Consider the following 15472-nt stretch of genomic DNA (forward strand, 5'->3'; position numbering starts at 1 on the left):
AACCACTCTTAACATAATACACTCCATTCTTGGCAGCCAACCAAAATAAGCGATCTGGATTATTAGACATATAAACATCTCTCAGAAAGAATCTGTTTAAGAACATTAGTTAAATCATGAGGAATTGGGAGGTCAAATGGATCTCTCCAAATGACTTTTCCTAAATAAAGGGAGACAACCAAAATATAATTTGATGTAGTACCCCGACAATCAATTACTATATTGGAAATATCCCTTAATGAATCAAGAGATGCAAGGGGAGGGTAGCCATTCCACGAATCAAACCAAAAATTAACCTTTTCCCCATTGTGAACCTCCCAAAAAATAAACGAAGTGATAACTTCCCTAGAAGCCATCATGAAATCCCATATAACGGGCCCTTTTGGAGGATCAAGCACTATAATTACCCTAGGTGGATCCAAGTTATCAAAGCATTTTTCTTGAAGCAAGCAACACCATTTAGAAGAAGGCTTCACACATATGCAGAGGATTACTAAGATTGTTATACGTATAAAAGGTTATGGAGGAACAATATCAGAAGATGAGGTAGGTCTCTAATATTTTGGTGGTAAACATTGTAAAGGAATTGAGGGAATCTACCCTTAAGGACAAGAGTAAGATTGGTTGGTTGAACTTGGCTCGTCTTCAACATAAGTCATTGAGGACGAAGATTCAATTCCTTGTCAAATTTATTTGGCAAGATTTAGCTTTAAATCACCACGATCAAGTTCAAACTATTCTTGTTGATGCTTTATTATTTTCTTGGGGTTTCTCCAACTCTTTTGCTAGTTTTGTTGCTTTAATTTCTTAGTCTCACATGGTTGTTTTGTGTCCCCATTCTACAATGTTTTTTGAATCTATCAAAAATTGTGATGCATAAGATAATATAATATTATTAATGTCCAACAAAAAACCACAATGAGGGTTTATGGGACTGGAAGCTTACATCAAGAAAATAGCAGACAAACGGAGCACCAAATGGTGACCACAAAAAGATTAGGTATCCATCCTTGCAAGGAAAAAGTCCAACAATGACTAATCAATGCGGCTACTAGAGGCCTTGTGCTCCACCTCTAAGTGTTTGTTAGGACAAAAAAAATGAAGCCTAAGCCTAGGTTAATTATTATTATTTATTGAAATTAATTAATATTATTTGTGAAGCTCGAGTAGAGTTAAACCAAAGTCCTCCAATAGAAGAGGCTCACAAGTTATTGTCATGTTGTAGGTTCCTACCTTTAATATACTTATTATTTCATTAAAAATAATAATTCATTTTATTATGTACAAAATATTAAATATTAGTACACTCTTTGTGCAAATCTTAAAAAATAATCTATCTCTTAGATATTGAAATTATATTTTACATATTTCTATTTAATTTGAAACCAAAAAACTACAATAAAAATAGTTTTACAAATTTAATCTAATTTATTCGCTTAGTAAATAATTTAAATAGATTTTCTTCCTCTTTCATAGGATATGAATGCTTGAAAGGAGATGATGCTAATTTCATCATTATACTAAATGAAAGCTGTGTGCACATCACAAAAAAAAAATATTGATAAACTTGAAAAATGTATTTTGAAAATGTAATTTTTATAAATAATTAAAATAAATTTATATTATTAAAATGTCATAAACTTATTCTATATACAAATAACAAGCCCTTCTTTCTTTCTACATATAATCTTGTATATGGACTCACATTCCAATTTTTAGAACACTTAATCTAAAAAAATACTAACACATATATATAATAGATATTCCTACTTGGCTTACTGTTCCTGTATGGAGGTTGTGGGTTCAGGCTCTGGCCACAAGTCTTGTTGCTAGTACACCCAAGCCTCTACCCTCTTGGACTCGATTGGTATTAGTTTGGATCGTCCTCCCCCATTTCAATTTTCTCTGGATGCTCCAACCCATCTTCTTCCATCTCAGTAGGAGTTGAATTAACATGTTAGACTTGACATCTACGACAGTATGTTATCACGACTTGGAGGAATCCCCCAAGTGGGCTCTGTCTGCGTATGGCCTTCTATGTCGAGCACTTCCTTAATATCCAGGATGAGATCATCTTACACCCTTGGTACCTCACTCGTCGTTGGAATCACACTCTTTGCATCTCCTTGGGACCTTTTAGAGTGAGATCTCACTAGCTACGTATTCAAACTGATCACCAGATCAACAGGGAGGATAGGATCTGTCGGCTTTGTCACCTTGAGGAGGTTGAGATCGAGTCTCACTTTTATTTTCATTGTCCCCTTTACTATGAGATCTAAGGGAGATTCTATTGTTTGTTCAGAGAGTGTCAATCTCTTCCCTCATTCTTTAGATATATTGACCAACACTATCTTGCACTCTACCTTCAGGAGACCATACGGGTTCACAAGCACACTATATGGTTCCAACTTCACTCAACATCACCCCCTACAACTCATCACCTCTTTCTTCAGTCCTATGGGCCCTGCCCGAGGATTGAAACGGCCTCCCTACACTATCTTGGTTCACACTAGATCTATAAGATCCCGCAGAAATCACACTCAGCGACATCCTCTAGTAGACCTCAGAGGTGACCTTCCAGAGTACCTGATTGCTCTAATGTCTACCTTTCCATTATTGACTACTTCTCACCTGTGATGAGTTCTTAGTTGTTATTCCTTTTCTTGGTTCTTTTGTTGTTTTTTGCTTTCATGTTCTTTCTGTGGACATCATTTGGTGCTCCCCCTGTTGGCATATGCCCTTTATACTATTTCTAGTCCCTTAGACCCTTGTTGGTCTCCTGCTGGACATTCATAAATTTATCTTATCTTATCTTATACATCAAGTTTTCGTAAACTTGTAAATTGACACTTAAAAATATATTAGTACATAACAAAAATAAGCAAATTGTGTATTTCATATATAAAACAATAAATTCAATAAAACTGCACAATATTATATTATTAAAAATTTACATTATAGAAAAATATAGAAGAGCAAAATATTACTTTAAACTATTACTCTTTATATATAAAACTTGATAAATATATAAAAACAATATTAATGGATGGGTGTCAATGTGTGTGTTCACACGCGCATACGCACACACAAATATTTGAGAGTAAGGGATGAGTTGTAATATCATTGGCATGTTAACAAAAGTTAACTTTAACCGACATACCAATTTTAGGAAAAAAAATATAAAATATAACCACAAATATTTTCATGGATATCTTCCACTAATTTTTAGCCCAATCAACACATGTTAATTTTACCTTAAAATTGTTTACAAATCTCTTTTTATTTCTTTCTTTTCAATGATTTATATTCTTTTAAGATATATGTTGACCCTATTCTAATTTTTTGATATTTTTATATAAGCTTATGTTATTTTGCTCCATTAACAAGAAAAATACAATGGGCATAATTAATTTGACTATATTTTTTTCATTAATTTTTATTCTTACAAAAAATATATATTATATCACCGAAAGACAAATAACAATTATTACAAATTAAACTAAGAAAATTTTATGCTAGGGCTTCCCATCCTATACCTGAATTACATGGCCGATTTGAGAAAAAAGGATATCATTTTAATCCCTTCTTCCAAGGAATGTACTCTTGAAGCCTCATATTATATTAGAAACTTTGAGAGAAGATAGCAAAACAAAAGCGACCCAAAGAAGCATAAGGTAGACACAGGTTATCCAAGCCCATAACCTTGGCCCCCCAAGTTCACCACCAAAGATATAACGCCTTAAAACTAATGCAAGCATGCAAAGAAAAAATGTGATGAAGAAAATAACTAGGGAAAAACTTAGCCCATCGCTATGAACAAGTAAAACTTCTCCAAGAGCAGCTCGATTATATACAGTACCAATCAACCATGGAACCCCTATGCCAATGAAGAGGTTTGCTGAGTTGCTGCACATATTAAAAAAAACATTTAGGCTACTAAAATATTGGCTTATCTAAGTAGCATGATTAAAAAACAGAAACAAAAAAACAAAGTTCTAGTAAAAATACTTGTAAATAATGCTAAGTAATGCATATCAACACATTTTAATTAAAAATGTCAATGAAAAATCAAATGATGACAATTTATTTATATTTGAATAGAATCACAACTTAGTGATACAATTTTTGGAACACTTTCTGATATTTACTTTATAATATGTAAAAATATTCTTCTTCTACAATGACTTATTATATAAAATATTGTGTCAATAGTGTTCAAGTAGATTCATGTTCTAGACAATTGCTTGCCACACTTGAACCCTAACTCAAGCCCAAGCAAGCCAAGGTTTCCAAATTATTGAAATGCAATGTACCATCTTAAATGATGAGCAACATAATAATACAACAAATCCATCCAATATGAAAGTACATTGTATGCATGACCCAAGAGTTATGGGACAGGCTAATCTCCAGACAAAATGCACTAATCTCCAAATTTTTTTGTTATTTTCGACTACAAACAATACAGATCATGAAGATCAAACGCTGAAATTTTTAGAAAAATCCATTATGTTTTCGTTTTTTTAAAAATTGGTCAATTGTACAGTTTGTAGGGAGGATAGCCGCGTCCAAAAGTTATTGCTAAGGAATGTAAGAATTATCTAAGACCTTACAAAAATAAAAATATACGATAAATAATGTTGGTACTATTCATTACAAGAGAAAGCATTAGATAAATTATATTAAGTTTTTCAAAACATTGGGTCAATCTCTGACTCTCTATAAACACAGACTTGTAATTACTTTCAAAGTAAAAATGTCAAGTAATTACTTTCAAAGTAAAAATGTTAAGCAAGTTACTTGCCTAAAAATCTCAAACAGATTTTTGTAAAAATCTCGGACAATTTTCTTCTTATAAAATTCTTGAGAAAATGCAAAAAAAGGTAAGTTTTCTATTAAAAGCTTTTATATATATATATATATATATATATATATATATATATATATATATATATATATATATCTTTCTTGCTGGTTGTAGATAATTTTTTTTATCAATGATGTTTCAAGTCCACCAAGAGGTCATTTTGAATATGAGTTTCTTCTCACAAAAAATGTTACTTCTTAGCCTTCAAAAAATTGGATAAGTGACCCAAAAGATGGAACCAAGATTCAAAATGAAAGATGGGACCAAAATGAGTGGTCTGATAAGTGCCCCAAAAGACGGTACCAAAATGAAAGATGCTCACGTTTTGGTTCTTGCTCAGATAGCAGACATTCTTGTACAAAAGCTTCGTGATACTTTCTCCAAGATACTTGTTAAAATGCGATGATTGTATTCAACAAGGGCTATTGTGTGTAATGTCTTCAACTCAGCGAATAACGAAACAAACGTAGACAATAACTACAGGAAAAAAAGAGATACCTAGAGTTTATATGTTGTTATGCTTAACAAACAGTATAGAACATTATTGGGAGTCACCACATTAGCAATCAACTGTACAGCAATATTTCGAACGGGGGATATATGTCATCAAACAAAGTTTCACCGTATGAAGGAATAAATTAAGCATCGGACGAATGTGGAGGGGTGCATAATTGTATGAAGAAGATAAGCAAAAGATGACTTCACTACAATTTCCTATTTGACATCAGTAAGTCAATGATATAAGTGGGTACACAATCAACGGGGAATAATTATCTATAATTGAGAAAAATAGGATTCGAAATCCATCAAAGACAACTATGATGCATAGGCGGATAAACACGGCGTAAATTATTCAAATTACCAAGGACACCTACGCAGATATTGATGTAGAGTCATGGAAAGAAGTGATCGATTCCCTAGAGGACTGATTAATCACGTGCTCATCCTGTGCAACTTAACCAGTATTAGTCGCAGGGCCCAAAACAGGCAGAGGCAAACTTGTTGAAGTAAAAGGAGACATCGAGAACCAACCCGATAAATGTAAGTATAAGGTATATGTGTTAACACTAATAGTTATTTTTATATTTTATGTTATTCCAATTGTTATAAATGAAATATAAGTTATCATAAATTATATATATGATTGAGTATATAGGTATAGGAAGGTAATATTTAATATCATCTTTTACATTTATATACATGTAAGAATGTATAAATAATGTTTATTTAAGAAATGATTTTTTTTTTGAGATAAATATAATATCTTAAGTATAAGGGTGAAAGGAATTTAGTATTATATATAATTATAGTATCAATGATGATGGAAACAATTAAGGATGTTGGTACTATAATATCTATTGAGTTGATAATAATAATAATATGTTAAAATATAGATCGATGATATATAGAAGATATATGCATATATGTTCAATTTATATATATATTAGACATTGAACTATATTGGAATGATAGTATGAAGAATTAACCTTGAGAATTTTATTTAACTACTCAATGTAGTCTCTCTCTTATTTATATTTTAATATAAAGAGTTATGTACCTTGATCTTTTCCTTGAGAATGTTATCAGAAGAAAAGAAAATTTGATATCATATTAAGAGGGAGTTTGATAATTCTTCAAAGGTAAAGAAGCTTAGAAGATTGATTTTTAGAGGGTGATTGAAACATTCGTCTAAAGGAGCAGATAAATAATATATTTGAGTTGATTTTTGAAGACCTTGATCATGACAAAATCATATGGAGTTTTGACTTCATGTATATTTTTGGTATCATGTGTGTGATTGCATGATTTAATGGGCCTACCTCCTATGTATTGTCATTTGTATTTGCAGAAGCTATTGAAAGATGACGATCTTACACTAACATAATTTTGTATTATTATGGATGTCTTATGATGTTTATGTAGATCATGATGGATTATGCTTTACATGGTGGATGTTTATATGGTAAGCATTATGAGAATGCGTATGCACATACCTTATAAACATTTTTGGAATACACGGTGAGTGTTATGCAAATTGATGTTCTAGAAGGCCATTACTCACATTACTTGGTGAATATCTTGCATCTCAACATTTTGAAAGGATTCAAAGACTATTTGGTGAATACCACTATTATTTTGGAAGATCAATACATATGATGTCAGATGTGATAAACCTTACTTGAGCATTTGGCAAATATCATTGATATTCTAGAAGACCAATACACATGATATCAAATGTGATATCAAACCTCATTTCAGTATTTGGTAAATATCATGTGTTGATATTCTAGAAGACCAATACTTGTGCTATTAAATGTGATATCAAAATGTTGGATACCTTTTGATCAAAAAGATATCCTTAAAATTTGTCATTCCTAAAATTATCAATGGTGTAATATGTCTTGTGTATTTGTAATTTTTTTTTTTTAAATTCTTTTTTTCGCAAATGTATTTGTTTTTATATTGATTATCAAATTAATGAATAAACATGTCCCATGAAGGGACATGTCTCTTCATAGCTTAAAATCATTATAAATATGAGAGGTCGCTGCCATTTAGAAAATATATACCAAAACATTATGGTAGTGCTATTACATTTGCAACAATCCTCATAAAAACAACAAAAAAAGGAGATGAAAGCTCCTTGTATAGATTTCCAAAGATGATGTTTATTATTAAGTGAAAACATGTTTTGAAGGGGCTTTGAAGCCCTTTACAAAGAAAGTTTGAGAGGGACTTGAAACCCCACATCTAAAGATATTCAAGAGTACTCACTAGAAAAAAAAAAGGGGGCACAACAAAGAAAAGGGTGCAAGCCAAAAAATTATGACACAAAGATGAGATGTTGCATTCCAAGGTAAAAGACAAGAGAAACCATCATCCAATGCAAACCAAACAAGAACCACTAAGCTTTCCCTTTCGTCTTACCCTTATGGGAACAAAGGGTCATATCAAACATGGATTGAAGAGATTTACATTTCTTTCTTTTAATGTAATCCAACCCTCTAGAAGAAAATAGTATCCATGGGCGTACATGGGTCGGATAACTCTTCTCATATTGATCTCACTTTGGCTGAGGATTATGTTGTTGTTTTTAATGATTTGAATCTTGTCCCTACGATGGATTTGAATCAGAATGTTGCTTTTGACCTGCCACCTGCATCTGTTTCTATTGATTAGATTGATGTCCCTTTGGTAGCTTTGGATCAGAATGTTGATGCTATCCCTTTTTTTGCTGCTGACTCTATTTAGAACATTGTTGTTGGTTCTCCTACTGCAGGGGTTTTGGGGGTTAGTGGGGATTGGCAAAAAGTTGTTGGGAAGATGGAGGATGGTTGGACATCAGTTAAAAGGAAAAAAAAGGCAAATCCTCCAAACCTTCATTTGATATGTCTTTACATTCTCAAAATACTAGACCAAAATGTAAATCTTGATGGTCCATGGCTTTTTGGGTTGTTTTCCCTCTTGTTGGGAAATTTGGTGTGTCCCTCTTATTTGTCGGGTGGTTTTCCACTGTTGTTTTAAGATCCTCATTGTCCTTTGTAAAAGGTTTCAGGTCCTTTCAAAAGCTGTTTTTACTTAATCAAAACCCTTGAGAAGAAAATTTCTTGCTTTATAAAGATGATGTTTCTAAAACATACAATCACAAACTAAAAATGAAAGTAAAAACAAATTTATAAACTAAAGACTCAAATGATCATTAAAGAAACATTACAGTATTGTAACAGACTTGAAGGGGATTTTCACAGAAAAAGCTAGATTTCACTATGAAAATAGTCAAAATTGGGGTATATTCAATGCTTCATCCCTACTTTTTTGTACTTTCAGTCCTGGTTCGTGATTCAAAATTCATATTAGAATAAGGTACAATTAAAATTTCATACTTTGCATTCAATTTGTATACCCTCTCCTAACTTCAATTTTTTATTTTACTTTTTAGGAGGTGGATGCCAATAAACTATGGAAAATACAATGAAAAAATTACTCAATCCAAGAGAAGTATGATTATAAAGAATGTGAAGAACCCTCATAGCATAATGAAGGCTTCCCCTGGAATGCATTGGAAATTCCTCAAGGATCATTAAAATTTCACCATGGAGAGAACTTTCAAGGGAGAAATTTTAGTCTGGGCAAAAAACTTGCTTAATCTATAGTGAAATTTGCATAAGAAGAAGAAAGATTCCAAAAAACTTTTGAGGATGTTGAAATTATGGAATGTTGTGAAAATTTCCTAATCCATGAAAAGTTATGGAAAATTTTGGAAGCTATGACAAATTCCTAGTCTATAGAAAGTTGCGAAAAATCCTCTAGTTGTGAAAATTTCTAATTTAAACAAGAAAAAGTTGTTAGAAATCCATAAACACAAGTAGAGTCCTCTCAACTTAGGATGACTTGAAATAAACGAAGTGTTGAAAGATTCGTCAATCTACATGAAATCTGGCAAGGAAAGCCGAGAGAAAATCCTCGTCAAGATAAGAAATCTGGGCCCTTATGTGCTAAAACGTAGCTAAGTGTTGACAACCTAGGTGAAGAATGTAGAATAAGAGATGAAATCCACTCTTTGGAAATGGAAAGAAGTTTTAAAATTGTGGAGTACAAAGCCATTTGAGGTTGAAATCACCCATGTTTCTGGAGAAAATTAAAAGTCAGAAGGAGGAAAAGGCCGAATTTCAATGGGAAAATGTTAAGTTTATGCATGGAAAAGAAGAGGTATAAGTTTCTAGAGAGAGGTTTGAAATTTGAAGGGATGGAATTTTCAAAGAGTGAAGTCACTAAGGAAGCAATGGTGAAAACTGCCTAAGTAAAGGATATTTCCTAAGAACCAAACTTGAAAAAGCATTTCCAAGCAAAAGGCTTCATCATTTAAAAAATTCAAAAAGCCATTTCCAAATTAAAGTAAAGATTTATGAAAGCATCTAAGTGAGTTATTAAGAATTTTCTCAATGTTTCTTTACAACTCTAATGCAAGCTCGTGACGAGGAAAGCATACACAACCAAGGACTTCATCACCTATGAACAATTTCAAGCCAAGAAGAAGAATGGATAGAAAAGGAAAGATCTTAAAGTAATCTTCTAAATTTTAAAGTTTGCACCAAGAAGTCCAAAATAATGGATTGAAGAACATTCAAAAAAAGAGAAAATTTAAAGTTCAAGAAGTTTTAAAGATGATACAATTTGGGAATATTTTTTTGAATTTCCAAATTCCAAAAATTGAAGAATATTGTTCAAAGCCAAAGAGTGAGCATGTGATGTAGAGTTAGGGGTAGCTATATTGGTTTCATCAAACAAGGACATTAAACATTCACTTCATCCTTCTTGATACCTGAGGATGCAAACTTGGTTTCAAGGCTTGGACACCTAACAAAGTTAAGCATAATGGTAACTATTTAGGGTTTTTGAAGAAAAGGATTATAGTATAAGTATTGACTCTCAACAATGTCATATTTCTATGCTTACCAATCACAAATACTTCTCATATTTTGACAACACCTCTTGATAACAAAAAGGCCAAAACCAAGAATCTATGTTGCAAACATCTTATTATAGGCTTGAAGGACTTCACAGAGAGCAAATGAATATTCCTTAAGGTTTTCAAACTCCAAATTTCATATTAAGTCACTCCTCCATAACTAATATTGTTTGTAATTATGATTGTGGCAAGGTTACAATTGGGCAATCAAGAAAACATGTTGTCTCTCCTTCACACCTTGACACTTCATCAAGTTATTAGATTGGGCAGGGTCCCCACATATCCCCTTGCACTAAATAATGAGTATTTCAACCCTTGGCATTCTACAATGTAATTTTTATCCTCTCCGTGGCTTTCACTATTTGATGCATTGGGATATCAAACCTACTAGTGATCAATTCCACATGCAAACTTAAACATCAACCACTACAACTTTGGACTATGAAGATACACAATATTACAATTTTTTCCACCAAATCATAGGATAGTGGAAGGATGAGAAACATATTTTTTTATCTCACTCCAAATCCTAGGTAGGGTTTTTGGAAATTTTTCAAAAAATGTGACATCTCACTCAAATATAAATGGATTTTGATGAGAACATGTGCATTAGAAATTACATTCATATGTCTTCCAATCCCAATTGTCTTCAATCCAGGTATAGAATATACAATCTATATTGTGTGCTATTTCAAGAAAGTTGAAAGAAAAATATGGCAGTGTCAATCACCAATTTGAACAAAACTTCCATAAAATTTAATAAAAATCAACCAAACCAATTGCAAATGAAAGCTAACTCTATCTTCTATCACACCTTCAATCATGTGCAAATCATGAATATGTCTTACGGATTGTACAAAGCAATATAATTAGTCAAAATGGAATAAAAATCAGATGTTTTTCTTGTTTATTCATTCAAAATCTCCAATATGAATTCTCCAATCATTGAAGCATGCCCAAAAGGCTTATTTATAGCCATACAAGCAATTCCTAGCCTGCAAGCAACCCTTAACAACTTTTTGTCACAACAATACAAAATATTGTCTGGTAACTTTAACAAGAATGGATCAATTTTTAAAACTTTATAAGATGGTCCCAAATCCCTATTCATGGTCCAAAATGACCATATTAATTTGAAACAACACAAATGAAAGAAAAATCCAACATTTTCCTATTGGAGGCATATAAGGTCCTAAGGGCTCTCCTCCACTATACTCCCAAAGAAGAGACACCTCAAGTTCCACTTGAGGTTAAACCTGCAACTCTATATCCATGTTTAATAATGTCACTTTCCAACATCCATACAACAGTCCCCATTGGTAGATTTTTCCACCTGAACAAGTACAAGAAATAGATCTAATTTCTTATCCTTTTGAGTTTCTCCTTGTCACAAATATAGCCCAACTCCACATGCTTACTTGGTGGAAAGTCTCTAGCGCATTCCTAATCTAAGAGCATTGATGAACATGCATTACAACTTGCAACAACATCCCTTCATCCTAACAATAAACTTCCCATATCTTCAAACCAACATTTTTCTAGGATTTGTAAATGCTCCTTTGTAGGTTATTATTGACCTTTTCACTAGTTTGTATCGTCTCCACCATCTATTGTTGTATCTCTTTAGATGTTTCTTGATCAAACATATTAACCTTTGTTATAAAAGCAATTGAATGATGAATGCCCATTTTTGAAGGAAAAGAGCTAACATCTCTCCTACCATCATATCCATAGACTCCCTAAGCGAATCTGGGATCCTCAAAGTCCAATAGCAACCTTCATTGTTGTCATAACCTTACTAGGCTTTGAAATGGTCATATGGTTCATCTCTTCATCTTTTATTGTCTTTGTGAACTCCATCCTAGCACCATCATTACATTAGATCCCATATGTTGTCCTATGTCTTCAACTTTCAATGTTGTCAAGGTACAAGAAACCCCATCCTTCTCTATCTCATAAGTATGCTTCCTTCAATCATACTAGGCATGCCTATAAATGTTCATGGTCTACCAAAGAGTAGATGAAACATCCATGGGGACGATATTACTCAAAACTCTATCCTTATATCTCCCTCTATTGAAATCTACCTAACTTTTCTCATTCACCAAAACATGTTGTCCCTTATTTAATCAATAGACTTTGTAAGGAGTAGTAAGTGGTATTCTTTTCAGTTTTAACTTCTCTACCATTTCTAGATAACCTTGGATATTATCAGTACTACCCAAATAAACAAGTTTGCAACATTTAGCTTGTAACATAGATGTAGTCATAAAGAGTGATTTTCTTTGTGAGGGTTCCCTCTCCATGGGAAATTTGATCAAGGTTCTCCTCACCATGAGAGACTTTCTAACTTTTGGATCTACATATGTGATGGAGAACGTACACTTTCACTATCGTCTCCTTATACAAACATATTTTTCCTTTCTCCAAACGAAGTAGTGAATTGACTCTTGGGACATTGCTCTACTTGATGGATCACAGGTTTATTGCACTTATAGCACTTCTTGATGAATCCATTTGATCCTCTTCCTTGGCCTCAAAATTTGCCTCTATCGTTGGGTCTTCTTCCACCAAAATTAACCGTTGATTCTAAGATTATTTCTTGAGAGTTACTTTCTTCTCCTTCAAACTCTTAGACCTATCTACTACCAATAGAAGTTGTCTCTTTGTTGCCTCTATTTCTCTTACCTTTTCAATTTATAATCAACGCTTACTTTCAACTTTAAACATGCTTCCACAATTATTTGGGTTACAACACTTAATTCATCTTGTAGGTCGTATCTAAACCCATTGATGCATCTTGTCACTTTTTACATATCATCCTCCATGTGGCTTACCCTTATAACTTATTTGTAGAACTCTTCAGTATAGGCCTTGACATCCATCTCTTTTCGTTAAAGGTTTCAAAATCTTCTGTATACCTAGATGGCATATTGATCAGATAAGAATTTGCCCTTGAACTTAATTAGTGTGCTAACACCTGTGTTGTCAACGTGACAACTCACAAGAGTGTACATACTCCTAGGTGACTAAATAAATAAATATTAAAATAATGCATTAACCTAAGTCAACTTAAGTGTAAGTTGTTGGTCTTAAATTTATCTTCGCCCTTGTTTTATTTTTGAGCTCCTACATAAACCTCACTCCTACCATTTGTAAAGATAGATTCATTGAAATTGTTGTAAAAAAACACTTCCTAAGTAAATTCATTATTTAAGCATTGGTGAATTTAATAGCTTTCGCAAATTGCATGGTGAGAGTATATTTTATTTTCAAGTTGTTAAATTGAATGAATTATTTGATGAGAATGATCATTGTGGTTAATATGTTCATGCTTTTGATAATTGGAATCTACTATTTCTACAATTGATAGTATTCTTCAAGAACCCATGAAACTTGAAGATCTCTCAAAAGAATGATTTAGCAACCCACACTTCTTGAAATTTTACCAGAATGTAAAACAAATGCTCAATCTTGATCAATCGTTCAACCACCATGAATATGCAACCCTTGTCATGTACCTTCAAATTTCTTGTGATGAAATCCATCTAGATACTCTCTAACTTCTTTGAAATAGGTAGGGGTTGTAGCAATCTTGTAAGAATTTTATGCTTCATTTTGTTTTGGTAGCTAGTGGTGCCTTCCTTGACAAAATGAATAACATCATCCTTGAGGCCCTTTGAATAGAACCTTGTTAGAACATACCTAAAACATTTAAGCTAGCAAAGATGTCTAGCCAGTGGTGACTCAAGAGATTCTCACAAAACCTTCTCCTTAAGCTTCAACTTCAGAACCAAGATCGCATTCTTGTAGTAGACAATATCATTCACTATCTTGTACCTATAATCACGAATCTATCGATCCATATGTTTGAAAGTGAAAGTATTGCTAGAGTAAACCAACAAATGCTCCTTTCAATTAGTCGAAACCCCTGACAAAAGGAGAATAGTAGATCTCCTGATAATGCATTGATGACCATATTTCTTCCCCTTTACATACTCTATACCAAAGTCATAGGCTTGGAACTTTCTCACCCTCTTTTATTTAAGTCTTACAAAATATACTTGAGCATGTTATGATAGGTCCTAACTATGAATTTCCCACCAACTGAGTACTACCTAATTTAGATATGTAAGGATCTCATTGCCATAGATCAAGTACAACCTCTCAAATGCAATGAGTTGACAATACTACATCAAAATTGCTCCAATGCCCTCTCTTGATGCGACACACTCAAGAACAAGTAGGTTGAGTGAAGTTATAAAATGCAAGAATTGGAGAAGTGCGCATTGCCTCATTCAACATAGTGAATGCTTGATTTGCCTCTGTTGTCTTATCTAAATGCACTCTTCTTAATGAGCTCAATAAAAGAGGGTTCCAAGTTGCAAATAATCCCTAGAAAATTTACTTTTAGCAATTGCATAGACCAAAGAATTCTCACAACTTACATGATTTTCATCAAGGTTCCATAGTCAAGGATTGTTTCAATCTTCCCTTGGTGTACCTACACTCCTCATGTGCTAATTATACATCCAAAGTGTAGAATATTCTTCATGCCATATTGGAACATGAATTTTTTCATATATAATAATTGTACCTCCTTATCCCCAAAACCAAATCTAGATACCTCAAATAATCTTCTTGTGTCTATTTGTGTACATGTCATCAAGGAACACCAACATAAACTTCCTCAATTCCTTGTTGAGGATCATATGGTTCATGCAAGACTAAAATGTAATAGGTGCATTGGTTAATCCAAAGGGCATAACCAAGAACTTGTTGCCTATTGTGGCATCAAAAGGCCATCATACAAACATCTTGCTCACACAACCAAATTTGGTGATATCCTAATTTGAGGTCTATCTTTGAGAAGTAGACCACCTCATGAAGCTTATCCAATAACTCATCAATCTGTAGGATGTGGCACCTATTCTAAAATGACTTCTTTTTGAGGGCTATAATGCACATTCTTAAAGTCTTATCCTTCCTCTCTAAGACCATTGAAGATTCCAAAATAATTGAAGTAGGCTTGATATGTCCCATGTTTAGCAGCTCTTGAATTACCTTCTTAACTTCATCCTTGTATTTCTGGGGATGCCTATACGGAGTAGTGATGACTGATTTGGCACACTTCC

At 33.0% G+C, this 15472-nt stretch overlaps 1 protein-coding gene across 3 annotated transcripts in view; it reads right to left on the reverse strand.

Annotated features, from left to right (window-relative positions):
* Positions 1 to 3403: 3403 nt before the first annotated feature.
* LOC149545943 (magnesium/proton exchanger-like) overlaps positions 3404 to 15472 on the reverse strand; it is a 145015-nt gene continuing 132946 nt past the window's right edge. For all 3 annotated transcript variants that reach the window (XM_089790889.1, XM_089790891.1, XM_089790888.1), the window contains one exon: positions 3404 to 3906. In XM_089790889.1, coding sequence (XP_089647015.1) covers positions 3612 to 3906 — 295 coding nt within the window. In that variant the 3' untranslated portion in view covers positions 3404 to 3611. The remainder of the gene's footprint in view (positions 3907 to 15472) is intronic.

Source organism: Cupressus sempervirens, chromosome 7, assembly GCF_028749045.1.
Source record: "Cupressus sempervirens isolate cs-2001-9-10 chromosome 7, ASM2874904v1, whole genome shotgun sequence".
NCBI lineage: Eukaryota > Viridiplantae > Streptophyta > Pinopsida > Cupressales > Cupressaceae > Cupressus > Cupressus sempervirens.